Source organism: Gouania willdenowi, chromosome 6 (genome assembly GCF_900634775.1).
Source record: "Gouania willdenowi chromosome 6, fGouWil2.1, whole genome shotgun sequence".
Classification (NCBI taxonomy): domain Eukaryota; kingdom Metazoa; phylum Chordata; class Actinopteri; order Blenniiformes; family Gobiesocidae; genus Gouania; species Gouania willdenowi.
In genome coordinates this window covers 24,482,419-24,506,258 of record NC_041049.1, presented here as the reverse complement: position 1 = coordinate 24,506,258, position 23,840 = coordinate 24,482,419, and the positions used below count along the sequence as shown (strand labels likewise).

General features: G+C 39.4%; 2 protein-coding genes and 2 non-coding genes across 5 annotated transcripts; 1 reads left to right on the top strand and 3 right to left on the bottom strand.

The window, feature by feature from the left end:
• Nucleotides 1-1,859: 1,859 nt before the first annotated feature.
• ankrd16 (ankyrin repeat domain 16) lies at nucleotides 1,860-9,377 on the bottom strand. The gene is made up of 7 exons (XM_028451521.1): nucleotides 8,938-9,377; nucleotides 7,406-7,626; nucleotides 7,275-7,317; nucleotides 6,195-6,303; nucleotides 4,834-4,995; nucleotides 3,542-3,620; nucleotides 1,860-3,387 (listed from the first exon to the last, which is right to left on the bottom strand). The coding sequence occupies exons 1-7, from the start codon at nucleotides 9,273-9,275 to the stop codon at nucleotides 3,224-3,226; spliced, it is 1,116 nt and encodes a 371-aa protein (XP_028307322.1). The 5' UTR covers nucleotides 9,276-9,377; the 3' UTR covers nucleotides 1,860-3,223.
• trnay-gua (transfer RNA tyrosine (anticodon GUA)) lies at nucleotides 8,512-8,598 on the bottom strand. The gene is given in 2 exon segments: nucleotides 8,512-8,547; nucleotides 8,562-8,598. It is a non-coding gene; the product is annotated as a tRNA-Tyr (tRNA).
• trnay-gua (transfer RNA tyrosine (anticodon GUA)) lies at nucleotides 8,796-8,882 on the bottom strand. The gene is given in 2 exon segments: nucleotides 8,796-8,831; nucleotides 8,846-8,882. It is a non-coding gene; the product is annotated as a tRNA-Tyr (tRNA).
• Nucleotides 9,378-10,540: 1,163 nt separating the features above from the next.
• Nucleotides 10,541-23,449, top strand: glt8d2 (glycosyltransferase 8 domain containing 2). 2 transcript variants are annotated; one of them, XM_028451795.1, is made up of 10 exons: nucleotides 10,541-10,684; nucleotides 13,555-13,596; nucleotides 16,532-16,624; nucleotides 18,890-19,079; nucleotides 19,169-19,286; nucleotides 19,555-19,639; nucleotides 21,559-21,650; nucleotides 21,754-21,920; nucleotides 22,822-22,934; nucleotides 22,999-23,449. In XM_028451795.1, the coding sequence occupies exons 2-10, from the start codon at nucleotides 13,578-13,580 to the stop codon at nucleotides 23,175-23,177; spliced, it is 1,056 nt and encodes a 351-aa protein (XP_028307596.1). In that variant the 5' UTR covers nucleotides 10,541-10,684; nucleotides 13,555-13,577; the 3' UTR covers nucleotides 23,178-23,449. The 2 variants fall into 2 exon arrangements, with proteins under 2 accessions (XP_028307596.1, XP_028307595.1); XM_028451794.1 differs by having other exon boundaries at nucleotides 21,559-21,671.
• The last annotated feature ends 391 nt before the right edge of the window (nucleotides 23,450-23,840 follow it).

Sequence of the window (23,840 nt, the reverse complement as noted above, 5' to 3'; positions counted from 1 at the left end):
CTAACGAAAGGGCGAACGGGAATTTTCAGTGAAGGAAAACAATATTTACAAATTATATACATACAGACAGACAAACAAGAAGAAAAAAACAAAAATAATACATATTTAATGCAGGATATAGAAACAAACAGTAGAGGCGATTACAGAGTTGTGATTACGTATTTGTTGTAGATATTTATAAAGGATATTGCTTTTTTATTAGTAGAATGTTTGGCAGATATTATATAATTGTTTATTTAGGCTAAGAAGACTTTTGTTATGGGTATTGACTTTTGAGAATTTTGCTTTATGTATGTGGTATTTTACTATTTTCTAAGGAAGTCCCGATACAACTTTATCACTTCAGATACGATACCGATATTGATCCGATGCTATATCAGCATGAATCATACATACTTGCAATACTTATTTTGTTAGAAAAGGGTTGATCAAGTGATGTCACTCAAACAGAGAACAATAGTCAGCAATTCAAGTTCACTTCAGTTATTTTTTACTGTCAGTATATGGTGGGAACAACAGAGGGCGGGGATAAAAACAACCAAAACTTATCGGAGCGCTTATATCAGAGATTTTAGATGCAGTCCGATAAAACACAATATTTGTTTTCTGGCTGATATCGGACCGATATCTGATATCAATATTGGATCGGGACAACCCTAGTATTTTCTGATAAGAATGAACATGTTGTAGTATTTCTATTTTTCTCTTTTGACGAGTGAAGTGAGTGATGATGTTTTCCATTTTCAGCTCTATTATATTATGAGTTTTTTTTGTGTAAGATCATGTTCTGTTCAATTCCAGAATGTGAGAGTTATTGGACATTGAAAAAAAAACAGGTAAGTAATATTTTCAGGATGTAAATGACAGCATGTACAGTTTATGTCCATTTCCAAAATTCTTGATAAATAGTTGTTGTCGGAATAAGCAATGGTGCAGAAGAATTTTAAAATGGGTTTCATGTATTTTATTGTTGATTAAGAATTGAAAAGGTGTCATCAGGTTCTTTTCCAGTTAATATATGAGAATTGAGAAGTCCAGTGATGTTTACAACAAGGTTGTGTTTGTTTTAAGATCTGAATACAGTTTCGGATGTGTTTGTTGTTGCATTTTTTACTGAAGAAATCTATCCCATCAACAAAGACGATGTAGTTGAGCTAGTGGGTAATCCTTTGACAGCCCTTCATTAACTGCAGTAAATTGCTTGGTATATATTTTATGACAGCTTGATAGTCTTTGAAGGCAATAGGGAATTGGTGGACCGACACCAGCAGATGACATGGTAGCCCAAATCATCACAGACTGAGGAAACGTCACACTAAACTTCAAGTAACGTGGATTCTGATTGTCTCCACTGGCTGCTATCAAAGCAACCTGGGCTTCCATTAACCATGAGCAGTGCCACAGGTTGACCACCTCCATGCCACGCAGCATCGATGCAGTCATTCATGCAAAAGGAGGTCCAACCAAGTAGTGAGTGAATAGAAACGAACATACTTTTCAGAAGCCTTACATTTTTGTTTAAAATACAATTTTTTATTGATCTTAAGTAATATTCTAATTTTCAGAGACACTAAATTTTGGGTTTTCATTATCTGTAAACCATGATCATCAAAATTTCAAGAAATAAAGGCTTGAAATATTTCATACTATGTGTCATGAGCCTATATCATGTACTATGGGTTTGACTTTCTGAAATGAGTGACCAAAAATATTGAACATTTTCATGATTTTTACCTGTATATACATGAATACATAATATTTACAAATTCAGAATAACTTCACTGTCTACTTTTTGTTTTGCAAAAGGCAGAAATACATCTTTGGCTTGCATGAGCAGAAATCTGAAAAAAAAAGGGGTCATTAAAAAACACACCACACCCAGACAGGGCACATTGAAAACATATTTATTATGTTTATGCATATATAAAAATAGACATTATATTTTTACTAAGATGAATTCATTATCTAAATGTCTAACAAAGTCAGAAACCTGAATAACTTGTCATGCAGTTTGTCTGTGCCTTTCATACGTGGTGTCCTTGCATGTAGTAGCCACCATGGTTTGCTGTGCTGCATGGGGATGCTCCAATCGCTCAGAAAAAGGAGTGGAAATGTATGGCTTCCCAACCGAACCAGAAAGGAGAAAGAAATGGTTAGCCAAAGTTCTTCATGAATATGCACTGTCCCTATCAAATAAATAAATAAATTGGCAGAATTTTCATTCAACAAAATAAAATCATTAAACAAAAATAAAATAAATGAGTACAAAAACTTAAACTAAAATCAATTATATCTCCCATATGTACTAACTTGTCTCTGCATTCAATAAAAGTAACATGTTCAGGTTTTGTTGATTCAGACAACTTTTTTTCAGGAAAATTGATCTCATGACATGTTTCAACTGCTAACTTTCAGTCTTCTTCAGAGGTAATTACTTTGATGTATCCCTACAAGTTATTTAATAAGTAAAGCATTGAAGCAGTTGTCTGAATAAACAAAACCATAACATATTATTTCAAAAAAGAAGAAAAAATGAACTTGCTGGGATTCAAAGCAGTAACATGTATTGTTTGCTAATGAATCGGTACAGTATAATGTTACCATTCACGTCCCTGAAAGGTGACACTGAGCATGTGCGTCACAACATCAAAAAACAGCTCACTTTCCTTCATTTTCAGACTGGGAACGCCATCATAGCCATGCATTTAAACACCTGGTATGACATTAGCGACATCAGCTAAATGTATGTGATTGAACTTCACGGGAGTTCAGATCAATTTGTTTTATCAGCTGATCCTGATGGGAATATCCTTAACATGTGCTCAGTGTGAGCTGTGAGAAGCTTTAGCAGATCTCTGTCACCATGTGAACGAGTGATGTATGTGAATCCTGTTTGAGCGCTACGCTACACTGCATTCGTCATCACATCTCAGGAGAAATGACGGTTCAACATTGGCCTATTTATGATGTTGTCAGAGTGAGCTAATCTTATGGTCGACACGCCTGTTGTGCAAACCGTGGAACATGAAGACTTTTATATCAGCCACTGACTAGACTTTAACACCAGTGTGTGTGTGTGAAACCAGTATCTAAAAAGTTACAGACAAAACACTTTTTTTCCATCAAACCTCATTCTTTGACTTTTAAAAAAACAAAACACAACAGCTCTTATGAGTTACAAGAATCCATCCATGGGTACAAAATGTTGCAGTTTCTCATCCGTTTATGCTGTGCCTTGTTGACCACATTCCAACACTCGCACTACATCCTGTTTCCTGGCCAGTTGGCGGGCTGTTGTACCGGAAGCATCCTCAGAGTCTCTGAGTCCAAGCAGGAGGAGTGTGTTAGCGGCTTCTGCATGCTGCCCGATGGACGCCATGTGGAGAGCTACGAGAGCAACATAAAGTATCAGTATTACAATACACAAACGACTTAACACTTGACAGGAAACAAACAAATGAAACAAACGTGATGGACGTTTGTCCTTCAGATACACTCCTCTGTTCACTGTTTCATCAGACACAAATGTGGTGAATCTCACCAGTTCTTCCCTTTTTGTCACGGACATGAAGATCAGCTCCCAGCTCCAGGAGTGCTTTAATAGTAGAAGCGTGTCCTTCCTGAAAAACAAGGTTGTGAACTTCTGCAATGCTTTTTTGCTTATTTAAATATTTTTATTAAGTTCAAATATAGAGAAAATTCATATTTAGACATATAGACCAATTAATATGTTTCCCTTATTCATACAGCAACAACATGTATCCATACACACCCAAACATACAAGAGGAGAGAGGTGCTCAGTCTATACATTGACATAATACAGAAAAGACAAAAAAAAAGGCCTTATTATCTTCCCCATCTATTAATCTCAAGTCCAATATTTAAATCTGAACATTGATAAAGTCCCAAAAAGGGTTTCATGTTCTTCTCCATTCATGTAGATCACCAAAGTTTACAAATCTATGCTTTTCCATACTAGCCAGCTCATTTAGCCAATTTCTAAAGGTTGGTGCCCTTGTTGTTTTGCATTCCTTCAGAATGAGTCTTTTGGCCAGAATAGTTGTGAGTAATGAAGCATTCCTTAGATGTTTCAGGATGTTCTGTGTCTCCGTGAAACATCCAAGTGCCATGTTTGTATGATCTTATTAGGCCCAACATCTCAGAGGAACATTTCCAGCACTGAATTAATGCCATGAAGAATGAAGACGTTTGTGAAGGCAGAATAGGCCGGGGGCCAGGACCACTCCTCGCTACTTTTCTTCACTGTTATGTCCTGTTATCTTATACCTTGGGCCACAAGTTGATAACAACCACCTCACCCCCAACTCGGCCCTCGTTTCAGGGGCCAAAAAACACCCTTTTTTGGAAAAGCTTCCTACAAAATGCTCTTATAACCCAAACATTTTGCAAGGTGTATCATGTTATGTCTGTCCGCCTGACAAACTATCAACAAAAGTACTCATTTTTAAGCATTTTATTAAGGAAAATCTATTGCCTCAAATGTACATGAAAAACTTCCAAAGTTCATGAGCTTCAGTTTGAGTCCAAGATGACCTTTCTATCTAGAGGATAGCAGCTGCTAAGTCCAAAGATCTCCATTCTACATCAAATGGGAGAAAACTGAACTTTCAAGCATTACCATACCATATGGGATGAAGCTATTTTTCTTCTTTTGCATAGAAACAATATCTTAAACCAGTTAAGACTTAACTTATATACTGCTATAGCGATTGGGCTGATTGTGACCTTTGACTCCTGTCCGACTAAACCTATACACGCTGTGAGCAGAATGACACTCAGCTGTAATCTGAACTCAGAGGTAAAGTGAGTACCTTTGCAGCATAGTGCAGGGCTGTGAGCTCCACGTCTGTCGCCCTCTGGTTCACGTCTACATAAAGCTCCTTCACCAGGAACCGCAGAGCCTCATCCTGACCAGTGACGGCCGCCTGGTGCACAGGCTGAGCCCCGAGAACGTCAGCCGCTGTGGGAGAGGCCTGTGACACACACACACACACACACACACCGGGGTAAATGACATTTTTCAATTACAATTATGTCTTCAATTATCCATGTTCAATTACAATACAATTATGATTACAGTGACCTGTATTTTTCCAATTACAAATAAATTCCAATTGTTATTTTTTCCCTGAAAGTCAATTATAATTATGTTCTCAATAACTAAAGTTAATTTACAATTCTACTAACTTGTATTCATATAGCATTGTGATGATTGTATGTGTGTATAGTGTCGTTTTAGCATCTTTACATTTTAGTGCATTGACCATTACAGTATATCTTATGTAAAAGCCCAACTAGAGACGAGTTGAAATTTAGTAATAACTATTTTCAGTTTCAATCACAGTATTTTTACTCTGCAAAATTGTATAGTCCCCATTCAAAAATTGTAAATGACATTTTTATAGAATTTCCATGGTAATTACAATTACATAGTCAATTATCTGAACTCAATTACAATTTAATTACAGTTAAAATGGAAACACAGTTTTTAAAATACAATTTCAATTATAATTACGCCATTATTGTTATTAATTATAAATTGCGCGATTAGAATTAGAATTGCCCCCCAACCCTGATACACACACTAACCCCCAATTTCCACCGGATGCGTAACTGCTCCGTATCTGCTGCGGAACAGCAACAAAGCTGATAGGTTTCCATTAAAGTCAATGCATCGTACTGTGCTGCATAAGTTCAGCAAACATAAGCCTGTGCGGGACAGGAAGTAGTGCACAGACACAGAATGAAATATGTGGTTTATTTTCAAAATAAAATACTCCATGTTCAAGGCAGATCGTATTTCTATCCATTTTCTGAGCAACTTGCTCCTTTTCAGGGTTGTGGGGGTCTGCTGGTGCCTTTTTCCAGCTTTCTTCATGCGCCAGGCGGAGCTACACCCTGGACGGGGCGGCAGTGTATCGTATTTCACATATTGTTTTTGACCTTATCCATGGTTGAATCACAATAATCTCTACAAAAGCGGAAGTGGATTTCCTCCTGCTCCTCTCCAAGGACTCAATGAACTGTTTGTTTGGCTTTGTGGTTCTCTTTGTATTGACTGAGTCCTTGCTGCAACAAATATGCATCACAGACAGCCAGAAGATTACAATTACATGAGTGTGAGGACTATCTTCTTTTACTGGTGTGTGTCAACGTGGTTTCTTGTACCTACCTGGTGCTTCTCTAAAAGCAGCCTGGCTACAGAGATGTGGCCGTTCCTGACAGCATCCATGAAGGGAGTGACGCCACAGCTGTCCCTGCTGTCTGCACTGTACCCACATCTGGATGGAAAGCAGGAAAAGATCACACAGAGTCACCAAACTCTAAACCTGAAATCTCAAACGCGTCGAAAGCGTCAGGTTCACATACACAATATATGGTGGACGCATTTTGAGGAGCGTCGAGAGATCCCGCTGTGAGGCGCGTTGTGAAGCTTTTTGAGATTTTAAGGTTTTGACGTGTGTCCGGCGCCACCAATGCGGCCGACGCTAGAGTTGGGATTGTTGAACTTTTAGGGCATATCGCGTTGCGTCTATCAATCAGGAGCTTTCCCCAACCACATTGTATTCAGAATAATGAAAAAAAAAACACTAACAGGAGACAGATGGACAGGCACTCTTCTGCCTGTAGTTGGTGTCCTGGTAGGAGATGCGAGTGCCGATGAGGATCAGCAGGTCGTCAAACTGGGCACGGGAGAGATGGAAGTAGTGCTGAAAGTGACTCTCATTCTAGCGCAGCTCTGGTGAATCCAGAAACGGCGCCGAGGCAAATAAAGCTAAGCCACTCTCTGGATAATGTAGAGCTGATGAACGGGAGTCGGAGGCGGCGTGTTCAGCAAAGCTCCACACTTTATTCTCCATTCACCCACAATTCTCTATAGCCCTCTGACATCACAGTGCACACACTGAGTCACACCAAAATACATACAATACGACCGGAAACACCGCCTTCTCAACACAATAATGTTCCCCACCACTTCACATTCACTGGGTGAATTATGAACGTAACTGATCGCCACAATATCATCCATTGTATGAACACCATGTGCAACAGAGAAGCCCCTCCCCTTGCCTTCCCAACTTGTTTTGACGCGCGTCTTCGACACTGGTGACAAGCGTCTGATTCACTGAGCACAAGCGTCCAACTAGGAGTGTGAGGCACACTTTTTTTGAAGCCCGAAACGCATTTGGTGTGAACGCGCCATCACTTTTATAACTACAGGCTTTCTGATTTGTGACAGATTGTGCCTCACCTCTCCAGTAGCATCTCAACAACGTCTTCACGGCCATGCATTGCTGGACGATGAGCAGAGACAGAGTTAAAAGCAGTCCAGAGGTCTGAACATCATGGCTGTTTTGGTTAAGTTTTTTTTTTTTTTTTTACCAGCGGTGTGTAGTGGTGTCCTTTGAGTCTTGCCTTTGGTTTTCCAGACTTCCGGTGCTACAAACAGCAGGTGTTTAAGGACCAGTGGGTCGCCCTCCCTGCAGGCGATGTGGAAGGAGTTCCAACCATCCTTGTTGCTCAGCGTAGGGTCGGCGCCATGAGACAGCAGCTCCTGGATCACCTCCAGGTTCCTGCGAGTGCAGGCCATCATCAGAGGAGTCCTGAGGGAGAAGACGGAGCTCCAGCAACTTTACAGGCATTGGTGACAAATAGCCTCCCAGCAGATAACAGCATTTATTACTGTATCAATAGGAAAAATGCTGATAGTATTTTATGTCTTGGAGTGGATGTTTTCATTTGTCTGCTGTTATGATGGTTTAGAGACAGCCTATTTTATTGTATCAGTCCACTAACCAAAACCAGTCGAAGCAGATGACTGCCACCTCTGAGCCTGGTTCTGCTGGAGATTTATTCCTGTTAAAAGCAAGTTATTTCTCACAAGCTGATGCATGTTCATGTGGAGTTGTTGGGGTTTATCGTTTTGATAGCACTTTGAGATGACTATTGATGTATTTTGCACTATATAAATAAAGTTGTATTATTTTGTTTTAATTGAATTTGTTGGTGTTAATTTATTTGAAAAACGAGATTAATAATAATAAACAGGGGGTGAAAGTAACTAGTAACTTTTACTTTGAGTCAGGAATCATTTAGCTCTTAAAATACTTTTCTTATTGTAATGTATAAGATCTCTGAAAATATGTGAGGTGTGTTCTAAATGTTTATAATAATAAGAAATAAACTACTACTATTTAATTGAGCTACTGACTTACTTGTACTTTTACTTGAGTACAATTACAATAAAGTAACAGTACTTCTAAGTTATACTTGAGTAGGACATATCAGTACTTTTTACACCTAAGTACTCATTTATTTGTCATTCATGTCAGTCTCTAAAACACAAGAAAAATAATCCACTAACACAAGATGAAGTCCATACATATTGTCACTAGTCTCTAAGCAGGAAAAAGTCACTAAGCGTTCAGAAAATATTTCGGTATGGGAGGTTGAGTTTCGGTTTAGGTTTCAACTAAAAACACAAAAATTCCTTCGAGCCGGATTTGAACCAGCGACCTAAGGATTACAGCATATAGCCCTACAGTCCTCCGCTCTACCAACTGAGCTATCGAAGGTACACGTCTACACCCGGGCTATAGCTCATTGAGATGACGTCACATGACGCAACAATCAAAACAACACCAGCATAATGAGCTGTAGCTACAACATGGAGCCTGATAAACTATTACCAGCTTCATTGGTTTTTAGAACGAAACTAACACCAGTATGTGACGATAAATTTAGTTATTATCAACCATAAAAAAATGTCAATTCCTTCGAGCCGGATTTGAACCAGCGACCTAAGGATTTCAGCATTCAGCCCTACAGTCCTCCGCTCTACCAACTGAGCTATCGAAGGATGACTGGCAAACAGCAACCACGTCGCGGTTTAATGGAGCAATAACTGGACTAACCAGTCTGCTTTCTTTAGACTGTCCACCTTGGCTCCGACTTGGAGGAGGTACTGAACACATTCTGTGTGACTCATGGAAGCAGCTTCGTGTAGCGGCCGCTTGTAGTCGTTGTTGTAAACCTCCACGTCCATTCCTAGCTGCTCTATTAAAAACTGGACGATGTCCAGGTGTCCGTGTCTGGCAGCGTAATGCAGCAGGCTGTCCCCGCACCGAGCCGAGCGTATGCTGCGGGCCGCCGTCACAGCCTCCGAACCGCCCGCTGACAGAAGCTCCAGCACCGGGGCCAGCCGGCCCTCCTGGGTCAGCCTCAGCAGCTGCTTGAAGCACCTCTCCTCCATGTTGGAGGCTTTCTAAACTGGGTGGAAAGTTGTTCCTTAGAATCCAAACACATGCAGGATGATGTTTATCTGCACTGTCCTTAAGTGCATTAATGGTCACCCATAAAGTAGCACAGCGTTCTATGGAAGCCCGTTTCCGCCACTAAAAAAAAGTGTCTATTTGTACGGTTGCCTTACTGGAAAAACACCAGGAAAGTCATAATTATGAGTTAGTAGTCATAATAATGAGAAAGAAAATTATGAAATAGAATTATAGCGTTCTCAATCTCATGTTCATCAGTAAATAAATCAAGTAACAAATATAGTAATAATAATCTGTCCATCTGAACAGGATGTAGCATTATCAAAAAATGATGGTTTAAAACTAAGAGCTGTGGCATTTAACAGAAAAGATCTCCACTCATGATTATGTTTAAAGTAAACTAATCGTCTATTCTTTATTATTGATTAAAGTAAACTTAAAGTTAAAACAAAGATGCTACAGTACTTTAAATACAAAAAACGATGTTAAACAAACAAACAACAGTAGCACTAAACACATTTTTTTTACGACTATTAAAAAATTCTTGAAGATTGAGAAGATTGAAGAAATAAAGCCAACACGTTACACCCCATGGTTAGGCTTTTGTTGTCCTTTCAGTGGCTGTGCAGAGAGGGATGCTGGGAATTGTAGTTTTTCCAGACAAAAACACCAAACAACATTAAATATTATCTCACAGTTAATACGTTTTTATTGTGATACTAAGATGCACACATTACATACTCCTGCGTACTGCTAGTGTCAGTATACATGTGGGTTAGTTAAAGGTTTAGTTTCTAAAGTGAAGTTACAGCTTTTTGGCAACGAACCTACATTTGACAAATAATGCATGAGCTCAGCTCTGTACGTATCGTGTATACAGTGGGTACAGAAAGATTTCAGACCCCTTTAAATTTTTCACTTTGTTTCATTGCAGCCATTTGCTAAAACCAAAAAAGTAAATTTTTTTCTCATTAATGTACACAGCCCAAGTTTTTTTTTTTTTTTTTTTTTTTTTTTTTTTTTTCAAAAAAATCTACATTTCTGTTTTTTTCTGGGGTGCTGAGTGTACAGTAATGAGAAATAAAATGAACTTTTTTGATTTTAGCAAATGGCTGCAATGAAACAAAGAGTGAATTTTTTAAAGGGGTGAGAATGCTTTCTGTACCCACTGTATGTACAGTATATAGACCAACGTTTACGGCATAAGTGAGGTAATAGAGTTTCTGGCAGGCTGCCCGTAAGAACTAAGATGAGTTCCATCTGGATTGAGAGCAGAGAGGGAAAACACTGGGACACAGTCTCAGTCAGTCCCAGTCCTTAAAGCTCATAGTATGGATCAGGACCTACAAGACTTTGTTTTACCCTCATCAGCACTTTTCTTTTCCTGGTGAGTACTTTTATGATGTTTTCATTAGAATCTAACCCATGCAATGGAATGTATATAGTAACACTTATACCTAACATCATATAGAGTGTACAACAAGGATTAAAATGTAGCCTACAGTACATGTATGTTCCTCCTTTACATAGTGTGTTATTATGTTGGAGCCCTGTTATGTTGACTAAAAATAGTAGCCAACTGATTATTCTGTCAGACAAATTTCATATCAATTACCATTACTTTTTTTAAAAAAAAAATGCTTAAACATGCCATTACTCGTCTTCATTTTAATCAGCTTTAATGCATGTACAGAGTGTGTGTACTGGGGAACAGAACAGAAGTAGTGGGTCTGTGTGGTTTGTATCTTTTACTTTCCTTGAAATCCCTCCCATGTCATATTCATGGAAAGCCCTCAGTAAAGAGTTACTTTCAGTCATTGGCTCACTGCTATCCTTCATTAAAAAACACACTTTTTTTTTTTCCATACATACATTTTTAAAGCTGCACCATTCCCGAGGGCTCTGCTGGATTTCCCAACCCCCACTCTTTGCTCTCAGAGCAATTTTCAAAGAAAGATTTTTTTTTTTTTTAAGTCTTCAGTTGTTGACTAGAAAAAACATTAAGCAATTAATACACAGGACATGTCAGTGCAAATGACTTAAACTAGAAGAGTGGAATACATGTCACAAAGCTGTTACCAATGGCACTGAAAGGTCTTCCTTCAAAAACAACAGTTTTCTTAAGTCCTTTGTCGATTTCACAGTAATAGTAATGCAGGGGAAGGGCGAGAGACTAATTTTCTAGGAAGAAAGTGCATCCAAAGCTAATTTGATCCTGATGTTTCAAGCTGCTCCATACGAGAAAAGCATGAGAAATGCTGAGCACAAAGTGTTCAGAGTGTGTGAATGTGAGGCAGCTCCAATAAATGGGTGACCCCCTAGCAGGCTCTGTAAACGCAGCATCTGTCAGGGGGGACCCACCGATGGCTCCTGACTAGAGAAAAAGAGGTTAAAGAGATCCAGAACATTTCACACTGCTCTGATACACAGCTTTGACTTTTATGAAGCCTCAGTTAGGGAATAGAGAATAAATAAACAATCAGACTTCAATTGCTAACTAGAGTCCAGGGGTGGACTGGCCATATGGCATACAGGGCATCATCCAGTGGGCAATTCCAATCCACTACGTTTGTTTGGTTTGTTCTTTTTTTGACGAGCAAGTAGAGGCAGACGTGGTAACAGGTGGCAAGAAAAGAGTAAAAAGTGACTAAAATGAGGCAAAAGCAGTCAGGAGTGGCCAAAAATGGGCAAATAAAGAGGAATTAGGTGGTATGTAATGGCAAAGTGTAGCTATAATGGGCAAAATGTGTCAAACAATAGTGAAAAAGAGCAAAAATGTAGGAGGAAAAGGAAATGAGTAGTATTTATTGGGAGAAAGTTAGCTTATTTGGATAAAAAGTGTCCCCCCCAAAAAAAGGAAGAACAAAAATTGGATACAAGTGTCAAAAAGAACTTGCAAAAATGAACAGAAAATAAGAAAACATTGATATTTATTGGCAAAAGGCAGCTAAAGTCTGAAAAAAGTGTTGAAAAGGAGCAAAAATCGGACAAAGTAAGTTGCAAAATGGCAAAGGAAATAGGTAAAAAGGGGTTAAAAAGTTTCCCCCTTGTAAGGTTTTCTGGGGGAATGATAAAGTCCGTTTAAAGCAGAAATATATTTATGTTATGAGTTTGTCACACCACAGAAACATGTGTCATTGACCACTGGGCCAAATTTTAAAAAAGATGAAAAAAATAAATGTATATAAGTAGATAAAATTAGGTCTCAAAATCATGGAAAAACAAACACTTCTCTCTGCTCTTAAATGCTGGGGGCGTGTCAGTTAGAGGCGTTGGACCCACACCCACGCGTGGGAAGGGCGGCGCCTCTGTGAATCAACCCTAACCCTGTGGGAGAGAGCAGCGTGAAAGACCAAAACATTTGAGGAAAAATGGTCGGATTGGGCCAAACGGGATGTCAGCGGAAAGGTCTGCTCCACCCGAGTCTGAATATGTGCATCCCTCTTGGGTAGAGTCAGAACTGCACTCACTAGAGGCAAAAAACAAAATCACGGTGTATAAAAGTGCTTATTTCATGGAAAATGTGGCACCAGCGGATGCATTTTATTCCCCTGAGTCTGAATATGTGGTTTGTTTTTGGTTATGAGCCGTGTTGCGCCCGCTGGAGGTCGTAGAAGTTTGGCGTGCTTCAGCAGCAGGAGCAGGGGCGGGTTTATGCTAATGAGGGCTCCGTTACGTAACGCGGCTATGATTTCTGACCCGCCCATTAAATCCTGAACACAGAAATTGGAAACACAGTTTCTGAAGCCTCGCTCCACAATTACATTATTAACGGTTGAATGGCTTTTTACATGTTTTAATGAATACATTTATGACCCATTTAATGTGTTTAGAAGAAAAATGTCAGATTTTTTTTTGTCTTTAAAATGAAGACATAAAAAGGCACATGTTGAGCATCACTGATTTAATAATGGCGTCTACATGGTGTCCTTTGATAATGTAGTGGCTGGTCTGGACACAAAATGCCATGGCTTAGTTTTTGTCCCAGTCCACCCTTGAGTGGAACAAACTTATCTTTAGCTCACCAATCACATCACATCTCAACGTAACCTAGCATTGCTCATTTCAACACGCTGTATGTGAACACATCTAATCTATCTCAGGTCTTCTTTGCATCTCTAAGAACTTCACCTCTGGCTGAGGCTTTAACCTCCAGATGTCACCAAACAGAGCAAGACCAAATACAACACGGTTGGAAATGGAGCGAGCCAACATGGTTAATGTTATTGTGATCTCTTCTTGATGTGTGTTTGGCAGATGTCACTGGAAACGATGACAGAATGACTCTCCTGAGAAAAAGTAAGTCGGCCCATTGGGTAATAATAAGGATGACGTCACTTCATAGAAACTACTTTGTTTACTTAATCGTGCGCAGATGTACTTAACATTTACTGCTGCTCTTAAAGTGTGAGGGGCCAGCAAACACAAGTTGAAACTGTGTCAAAGGCACACAGCCATGCACTGGGTGTGTGAGAAAGTGTGTGTGTGTGTGTGTGTGTGTGGGTGGGGGGTGTAAATGAAGTAACAGCTGACATCCTGTTTCTGTATACGAACACGAATGTTTGCTGGTAATATTGTCATATGTTTGACAACTTGCTTTTAACAATCCCATCTCAGCTCATCTTACACAACTATAACTAAAAGCGATTATCGAAAGTGAAAGGACAGCACAATGGAACTCTGATAATTTGTTAGACAATAGTGCTTTACTGGGCCACTGAGAGCAGACAGCAGCCACTGGTTCCATCCTCAAACAAATATTGCAATTCAAGAAGTGGTCAGGAATATGAAATGCAACATAATACACAATAAAACTCCAAAAATACTGAACATGACAGAAATATGCATACAGTATGAAATGCGCATAAACGTACGTACAAACCCTTTGTTCTTTCCTGTGTTAATGCTCTGATTGTTAATGCTCACATGAATGTTGATAATGTTACCGTCAGATCCGATACAATCACATTTCTGTGAGAAAACAGTCTCCCATTCAGTGGCTAATTTTGCGGTAGGTGCAAGTTAATGTGAAGGGGTGGGACGTGACGTCAAATGAGCCAATCGAGGGAGGTAACGACACCCCAGTTAGGTTGGCTAATATATGTAAGTATATTGCCCATTGCTCCTCAGGGATTGGGTAGAAGCAGAGAACACATTTTGTGTTTGTATGCATACATATGTGACAATGGAGTGGATTTTCCACATATTAATTATAAACTAAACTTAGTGATAGTCCCTCTATTTTGAAAAGGTCGGTAGGTTTGATCTACACTGAAATGAAGAAACGGGTTGAAAAATGGATGAATGGAGGTTTGATCCATCCCATTAACCTAAATGAGCTGCTTTAGGCTCCACAGTTACGATAAATGAGTAGATGTTTCTTTTAAAACACACAGAAATTGCCTTTAAAAGTTGTATCTATCAGTATTAGTCTGAGTAAAATGATAAGAAGCTCTGAGTGGTTGCAGGTGGGAATGTGTCTCTTCCTTCTCTCTGGTCTGTTTCACAGCTGCTGGAAACAAAAACACCCTCAGAAATCCTGCTGTTAGATCAAAGCATCACCTCAGTTTATCAGTCAAGTATCCACACTGAAAATAAAGACTGACACTGATCAGTCATATAATGCACTGATTCTCAACTGGTGGGTCGGGACCCAAAAGTGGGTCGCGGACCTGTACTGAGTGGGTTGCAAAAATGAATAAATACTTAAAAGTTTCTCATGTTGGACTTGTCTTTTATTTTGAAAGAAACTTTTCTTTTGACAGGCATGCTTTGAAGTGCATGTTGCACGGGAAAATATATAGATTTATGTTTAAAAAAAAAAAAGAATGTGTGTTTTCAACAGCTATTTTTGAAAAACGTGGGTCGTGATTTAATGTGGGTTCCACGGTGAGACCAGTTGAGAACCCCTGATATAATGATATTGACCACTTACAGGTAAAAGAATGAATCACTTTTTCATTAGAAGGGAGCATTGCAGCGTCTGGGCCCAGTTGTTTAAAGGTAATCTGATTTTATAGAATGGATTGAATCAATTATTACCTCCACCAAGCACCATGTACAGAGCGGAAGGTTATGTTTTATCCTGTGTTTATCTCTGTCTGTCTGTCTGTCTGTCTGTCTGTCTGTCTGTCTGTCTGTCTGTCGGTTAGCGAGATAACTTGAAAGGTTATGAACGGATTTGGATGAAATTTTCAGTAAATGTTGATAATGGGACAAGGAACCGGTGACTACATTTTGGTGATGTTCTGATGACCAAAAATGAGAAAATACCAAAAAAAAAAATAGGAGAATAAGAGCTGTGCCTGAGCCTGCTCCTTTAAGCGCGGTGGCTTATGGGTAATGTAGTAGTGGTAGAGAAGTACAATGTGCGTATGTCCCACCTGGTACTCGTGCTGTACTTGGCTGTGGTCTCTCTGAGTGCTCTAGTTGAAATTGGGTTGTTCAATTGTTCAACGGATTCAGTTTGCGTTGTTCCAAACTTTTTAGCTGGATTGTGATAAATTGGATCAAAGAAAATCTGGATTATTCTTATCCAAGCAGTTTGGTGGATTTCAGGAACAAAATGTTTGATTTCAATCACATTCGAACTGGTCAAATATATAATGTTTATCATGCAATAGACATATGTTTATTTATTTATTGATATTCAAACCATGTAGTTCAAATTATAGGCTACGTCACTCACACTACAGACCAGTAGTGTAGGAATAAAATAATACTCTGAAACTAAGCTGTCAAAATCAAACAAAGTGTTCATTTCTAACTCTATTTGGAAACTTCACATTCAGTAATCATTGTTCAAAAATAGTTTCTGACGATGGCATCCAAAACTGCAGCCAGCGAACCAAAGCCAAACTTCAAGGCTGAAATTTTCCATTACTGGGGTGTTGTTTTGTCTAGTGCACCCAGTAGCCTTCAACCAGCTTCACTTCCCTGATGTAAGTGAAAGGAATATTTGAGAGAAGTGGCCTGTTTCAATGGTTATGGAGTTTTTACTGTTGTTTCTGTGTCCGATACCACAGCACACCTTCAGTGAAATCCATTCCTTGTACAGATCAGGTCTTTTTTAGCAGCTTAAAGGGTGATAAACAGCCCCAGACATAGTCAAATGATTCACCCACAGAGTCCCTCCCTGAATCACCTCCATCTGATCCTCTCTGCCTGCTAACACACACACACACACACACACACACACACAAACAGTTTGGTAAATCCTGTGTCTGTGTTTCAGTTAATCGGGTCCTCCTGGTGCTGCTGGTGCTGCTGGTGTGTCTCCTCCTGCGTAGCTCTCTGCTCAGAGCCTCCACAGAGAGAAGACCAATAGGTATGTCCGTGTGTCCAGGTATGATGTAGAGCCATGCAGGCTGAGCTAGACTCGTCCAAGCTGTGCTCAACATGTGGATCAGGACCTGTAAGTGGGTCTCAGGTATATGTACCAAAACAGAAACAGAGAAAGGAAATACAAAAAAAAAAAATGAAGTGTTTTTTTTTTAGCTATGTGCAGTTATTTCCAAAGTTTTTTCATGATCAAATTTTAATTGTTTCGTAAAAAGATCAGGGGGTACTTGATTAATACTGAAGGAAATTTAGATCAGATTTTAAATATGCCTTGATTATGTACGTTTCGCCTAGAATAGTTAAGACACGCCCAGTCACAGCAGCCCCACCCCCACAGCTCTGCGCAGTTTTTCATGGAACTGTCAACCAATGCTCACTGAGGGCTGTGTGAGGAGGAACACTGTCTCTCCTACCATTTTTATAGGAGGGGCGGGGCCAACAGTGACAGTTAGTGACATCACTGATCCAAAAAGACAGCACTGATCTAATCTCAGCCAATAGCAAAATTCAATCAACCCATAGAGAGCAGTCACTCTGACATTTTACAACTAAAAACGCTTATTTTAAAGACCGTGTAAAGCAAATTCTGACATTTTCTTCTAAACACGTTAAATAGATCATAAATGTATTAATTAAAACATGTAAAAAGCCATTCAACCATTTATAATCTAATTGTGGAGCTCATCTTCAAAAACTGTGTTTCCAATGTCTGTGTTCAGGATTTAATGGGCGGGTCAGAAATCATAGCCACGTTACCTAACGAAGCCCTCATTAGCATAAACCCGCCCCTGCTGCTGAAGCACACTAAACTTCCATGACCTCCAGCGGGCGTAATTCGACCCCTAGCCAAAAACAAGCTTGGACTCTGGTGTTGCCACATTTTCCATGAAATGAGCAAGTTTATACACCGCGATTTTGTTTTTCACCTCTAGAGGGCGCAGTTCTGACTCTATCCGGGAGGGATTCACATATTCGGACTCGGGCGGAGCAGACTTTCCGCTGACATCTGGTTTGGCTTGATCTGAGCACTCTTGGAAGCACTAACGACGCTGGAATAGAATAAAATAGAAATTGTCATTGATCACAGGTGAACAACGAAATTATGGACTACTACCTCCACAGTGCAGTCATGAAAAACAAGAAATATATATACATACATAATTATCAACATTATAAGAATAATAAATATAAAAACTTTTGTAAACATTTACACTCTATGAATACCCTCCCCTATTGTAACCAATAAGAACCCTCCCCCACCACACACACACAGTACACGGAGGCGGCGCCCTTCCCATGCGTTGGCGTGGTTCCAAGCCTCTAACTGACACGCCCCCAGCATTTCAGAGCATAGAGAAGTGCTGTCCTTTCACGATTTTGAGACCGAGTTTTATATACTTGGCGATTTTTTTTCGTCTTTCAAATTTGGCTCAGTGGTCAGTGACACATGTTTCTGTGGTGTGACAACCTCATAACACTCATTTATTTCTGCTTTACACGGACTTTAAATACTTTGACTAAAATGTGAAGCCTGGGACTAGGATCACTAATATACATTACTTCATACCTAAATATGTATTCACTTGGGGGAAAAAAAGTGGCATTAGGGTGTACTGTACTTACAGTTTGAAAATGTTTTCGTTCGGGTTTGTAGATTTTTTTTAAATTCCTTTTTCGATTGAAGCTTGTGCACTGAGAGTGAAAAAAGGATTTACGCCCCTTAGCATCGTTAACGGCAAAACATTTGGTAACTTCTGTGACATGCGATGTGACTTCTTATTGATCAAAATAAAAGCCATATGATCATAGAACTAGTGGTTGGAGCTGGAACAATGACAATGACTAGTGAAAGAAAGGACTCGATAATAACCAGGAAACAAGTCGGGTCACCTTGGGCACATTTCATATCTTATTTCACATATTTGTTCTGTCTTTAAATGAAAGCCTTTGTTTTGGCTGCAGGTCACACACACACACGCACACACACACACACACACTCACACACACACACACACACACACACACACATACACACACACACACACACACACACACACACACAAATAGATATCCCTAAATGAGAAGCATGCTTTGAACACAATGAAATCATGCACTATCATTGCCTACATTTTGAATATTGTTAAACTTTCCCAAGGCCATAAAACAAAAAGCAAAGCTACTATTGACTTCTGTCAAATTCTGTGACACATGGAGGCTGTAGACAAACGTCTCCATCCATGGTCCTCCTCAGATCACAAGAGGAGCAGCGCACTTTCCCAGGACAGCTCCTCAGAGCTGGACAATGTCGTCCCAGTCATCATCTGTGCATCAGAGGAGCGTCTGGGAGCAACCATGGCAACCATTAACAGCATCATCAGCAACACAAAAGCTCACGTTTTCTTCTACATTGTGACACTTCAAGATACCGTGACGCTCACAAGGTCAGCCTCTGATTCCTGCTGTGGACTTTTTACAACACGTCACTGTGTCTGTTCCAACCAAATCAAAAGTCTAAAATGTTGTCCTGTAGGAAGTATATAGAGAACACGAAGCTGAGGAATATCCACTATAAGATAGTGGAGTTTAATCCGATGGTTCTTCAAGGAAAAGTGAAACCCGATTCATTTCGTCCTGACCTCCTGCATCCAGTAAGGCCTGCAACACACAACACATACACACACACTTTATATACAGACAACAACCAAAATACTTCCATCTGGTTTTATCTTCCTTATTTGCATTCTGACATCTTCCTCTCCTATGTACCAGTAGCTCATTCTATCGCGTTACTAATTTATCAAATAAAATGACCACAACAGCGTGAAAATGTATTAAAATACCAAGAATGAATGAACACTGCCTTGATTTTCCCCAAAGAAAAGAAAATAAGCTCTGTTTTTGGGGGTTTTTTTGCAGCTGAATTTTGTGCGCTTTTACCTTCCTCTGCTCGACATCAGCCATAAGAAAGTGATCTATTTAGATGACGACATCATCGTGCAGGGTGAGTATGAACCATAGGGAACAACATCTATCAGCTCCATGTTAGCAGCACCGACCGAACCCGTTGATGATATTCAGAATGAATAAAACAATGACAAACCAATATGATGGGTTCTCTGTAATCATTACATTCTGCCCTTTAAACAGATCAGAGCAACATCCAATCTGGCAACAATATATCTTTGGTCTAATCAGATGTTTTTAATTTGGCCAAAATGTGGCTCACAGACCTGTCTGCTTTTATGTGGAGGGAGGTTTATTGATGCCATGTCTGATTCTTCTTTTGTGAGACGTTGGATTAAGATATATAATTAATATATGGTTGATGAATGAATGTTGGTGGTGCATTGTTTGTTGAAGGTGTTGTTGTTTGGCATTTGTAAAGTTGTCATTAAAGTCCAACTCATTGGTTACTCAGTGTTTGATTTATGCTTAGCCAGGGTTTTAAAGCACAACAGCTCATCTGGTGAAGTCTTTAAAGCAACAGGAAGTTGGCACAGGCACACTTTATGGATACAAAATAAAAGCATGTGAACACTCACCCAACCTCGTGGACCTTGTGAATAAAGGATCTCTGGTCAGAGGATGATAAGAAGAGAACCATTTCTGCAACATAATAAAGCTTAAAAAAAGTCCAAATCTTTCAGATGTGATCACATTTGATTTTAAACTTCTTAAATTTCAGCGGTGTAACTTCAATAAGTCGAACCTCGTTTCACCAATTTAACGTGATAATGTTAGGGATTTCAAATAAGCTGCGGCGAAACCATGAAAAAAAATTCATTGTGCTCTGTCAGCACATTTACACACTTAGGCTGTGTTCGAAATGTCATACTAACTTACAATAACATACTATTCATACTAAGTCTAACATCAACATTAGTATGTAGTGCGCTCACATTAGATAGTATGGAATGATTGAGTACGTGAAAAATACCCAGATGTATACTATTTGGGCAGGGACATTTTTTGGGCACACGAGTCATACTCAACAACCCCATGATGCATTGCGAGAACATAAAATGCTTCAAGCTAAAAGTTAAACATCCTCTTTTCAAAACAAAATCATCTCTTATTGTCTCCCATTAGTTTTTTTTTTTTTAACCCTTTTGTAAATAGGGCTCTTGTTTTGAAGTTTAGTCAGTAGCATAATGGCGGGTCTCCGAAAATCCCTGAAATGTTGGCATGAAATGTGTTTTTGCAAATTTTCTCGATCAAATGAGCACATGTTGATATTCTACTTGGATACTTTCTCACTTAAAATGTTTTCAGAACTTTCAAAGGTGGTGAATTAACAGAGATATTTAGCCTTAGTGTGCTTCAGGTTTTAGTCATTGTAGGTTCAAAAAGCGTCTTGGGAAACTTGGAAGTATACGTCTGTGGGAACGCTCACTATCCTAATCATACTAATAGTATACAGTATACCAGACAGTATGTACTCAATGAGTGTGTAGTGTGTAGTATGTTAGTATGTGATTTTGAACACAACATATCACTGCCAAATCTGTCATGAAACCTTTCCACTTTGGTGCCATCCTTTCATTCTTCTACAGGATTCCCAATCCCACAATGCAATGCTCCAAACTTTTTTATAGTTCAAGTGAAGTGACAATTTGTCAATAAACCCATTGTTTGTGAATGAGTCAAAAACAATCTTGCGAGCAGCAATTTCAACCTTCGATGTTTGTGAGTAAATTCTTGAAAGAAACCTTCAATTTATTGATCTACTAGGCCTACACTATGTGTACATACAAGATGATATGATACAAATGTCCATAATATGTTGGTTTTTGAAGCCTTTTCAAAACGTCCATGCATTTTTCTTTCAGAATTGTAAAAACAGTCTTTTTGGTATTGAAAGGAGTGTCTGTGTGTGCGTGCGTGTATGGGGTCCTAATGGCTGCTGATGTTCCTTTTTAGGGGAGATCAGAGACCTGTTCAATGTCAGACTGAAACTAGGACATGCTGCTGCCTTTGCCTCAGACTGTGACCTCCCCGCCTCACATGAGCTGGTGCGTCACCTCGGCATGCAGGTAGATGCTGATTCACACCACAAAGCACTTTATAGAAAGCAGACCGGTAGCTGAAATATGGTGCCCTGTCTTCTGAACACAGACAACCTACATGGGCTTCTTGGACTACAGAAAAAAAGAAGTTCAAGAGCTGGGCATCAACCCTCGGGACTGCGTCTTCAACCCCGGGGTGTTTGTGGCAGATATGAAAGAGTGGAAAAAACAGAAAATTACCAAACAGCTAGAGAAATGGATGAAGGAGAATTTCAGGTGCGCAAATCATATCTTAAATATTCCTGTGGGTTCTCAAACAGCTGAGACAAGCATTCAGGAACATGTTTGTTTGGCCTCAACATATTTGTTACTAGAGGTGAAAGTATTGGATTACAAGTACCCACGTTACTGTAACTGAGCTGCTTTTTTGGGTACTTCTTTCTAAATCAGTAATTGTACTTGTACTTAAGTATGTTTTAAAGTAAGTTAAGTAATTCATTACATTTCTACACCTTAAACAACAGTACCGTACTGATTTCAAGTCAGCAGTTCATGAAGGCACTTTGAACATAATCCATACGTTCTTAGTCGTGCCATTTTTGATCAACACCCAGCCATTTTTTTTAGTTCAGGTTGTTTTTTCATAAAAGAGTTCATAAATGTAGCCATACTTAGAGTCTGAGAATTGTTTTTTTTATTTATTTTGAATTGAATTAATTTGTTATTTTATTTTAAAAAGAATTGTACAAAGCTTTTATTTTACACAGATGCCATTGTGGAAAATAAATGAAGTTCCAATTGTTTCTTCCTTTGTAAGTTTATACATGAGATATTTACTGTATGCAAGGGAACCGTGGGAAGATTTATTACAACAAAATAAACGTAGGGGTGAAAGTAACTAGTAACTTTTTCTTTGAGTACTATTTACTTCAGCAACTTTTTACTCGTACTTGAGTATTTTATGTACGACTTACTTCTACTTGTACTTGAGTACAATTTCAATTAAGAAACAGTACTTCTACTTGAGAAGGACACATCAGTACTATTTACACCTCTGTTAGTTACTACTCCATCCACCCACTGTTGGGTAGGGTCTATTTCTCTTAGATACACCACTAGAGGGTGCTATTACTCGTTCTGTTATTGACACTGTACTAAAAACTGCTGATGTGAACAGGGAGAACATCTACAGCAGTGCTTTGGCAGGAGGGGTTGCCACTCCACCCATGCTCATAGTGTTCCACGGCAGATACACAAACCTGGACCCACTGTGGCACGTCAGACACCTGGGTAAGACTAGAGACAAGATGGAACCTCCCACACTCCACTGCTCTCACCTTCCCTGTGTCCACAGGTTGGAGTCCCAGTGATCACCACTCTGACAGCTTCCTGAAGGATGCTCGTCTGCTGCATTGGAACGGGCCGGCCAAGCCCTGGAACCATCTCGATGTCCACGCTGACCTATGGGAGAGGTGGTTGGTTCCGGACCCTTCTGGAAGGTTCACTCTGACACGATCTGACGACACCACCTGAGACCTGCAGACAGTCACTGACAGAGCATATGATGCTAACAGCTTCAGGTCTATGGCCTGCTGTGACCAAAGCAGGATGTGGAATAATAGCTATCCAAGAATAACACTTGTTTACAGAAGCGGAATCTGTCAACAAAACCATTTGCTGTTGAAGTTGCTTCAAATGTTTTTATGAGAGCATTTTCAGGCAGTATTTAAATGTACACTGTAAGTATACAGTGAATCAACTTTTGTGTCCTCTTCTTTTCTTCAAGTAAAACAGACAACAAACAATACCACTGAATAAAATGAACAACATCAACAAATGACTGAAGTAAAAGGATTCAGTGATAAATCCAGAAAGTAACTAAGGGGAGGGAGAGGACCACATACCCACCCACCAACCATCCAACTGACCAAACTATCATATGGATTATAATGCTGAGTTAGATATATTAGGGTTAACAGGGTCTCAAAGAAAGGTGTTGTAAGAGAATAGGCCATACCTCTTCCAAATAAGAAAGATGATCTATTAGTGTGTATCTTAGCTGTTCTAAATGGACAGTATTTGTAAGTAAGTTCACCAAGCCACATTGTTATATGCAGAGGTTCTTTCTTTTTCCAGTGTGTGAGAAGCAACTTCTTGGCAGTGATAATGCTATAAGAAAGAAAACATTGCTTAGAA

Excerpts from the sequence above, each read along its gene's own strand:
- ankrd16 (XM_028451521.1), bottom strand. The coding sequence starts at position 9,275 with ATGGAGGAGAGGTGCTTCAAGCAGCTGCTGAGGCTGACCCAGGAGGGC. Across the intron at positions 7,318-7,405 it reads GACACCACTACACACCGCTG|CAATGCATGGCCGTGAAGAC; the intron begins GTAAAAAAAAAA and ends CTCATCGTCCAG. Across the intron at positions 3,388-3,541 it reads TGACAAAAAGGGAAGAACTG|CTCTCCACATGGCGTCCATC; the intron begins GTGAGATTCACC and ends TTGCTCTCGTAG.
- glt8d2 (XM_028451794.1), top strand. Across the intron at positions 19,287-19,554 it reads GTCCTGACCTCCTGCATCCA|CTGAATTTTGTGCGCTTTTA; the intron begins GTAAGGCCTGCA and ends GTTTTTTTGCAG. Across the intron at positions 22,935-22,998 it reads GTGGCACGTCAGACACCTGG|GTTGGAGTCCCAGTGATCAC; the intron begins GTAAGACTAGAG and ends CTGTGTCCACAG.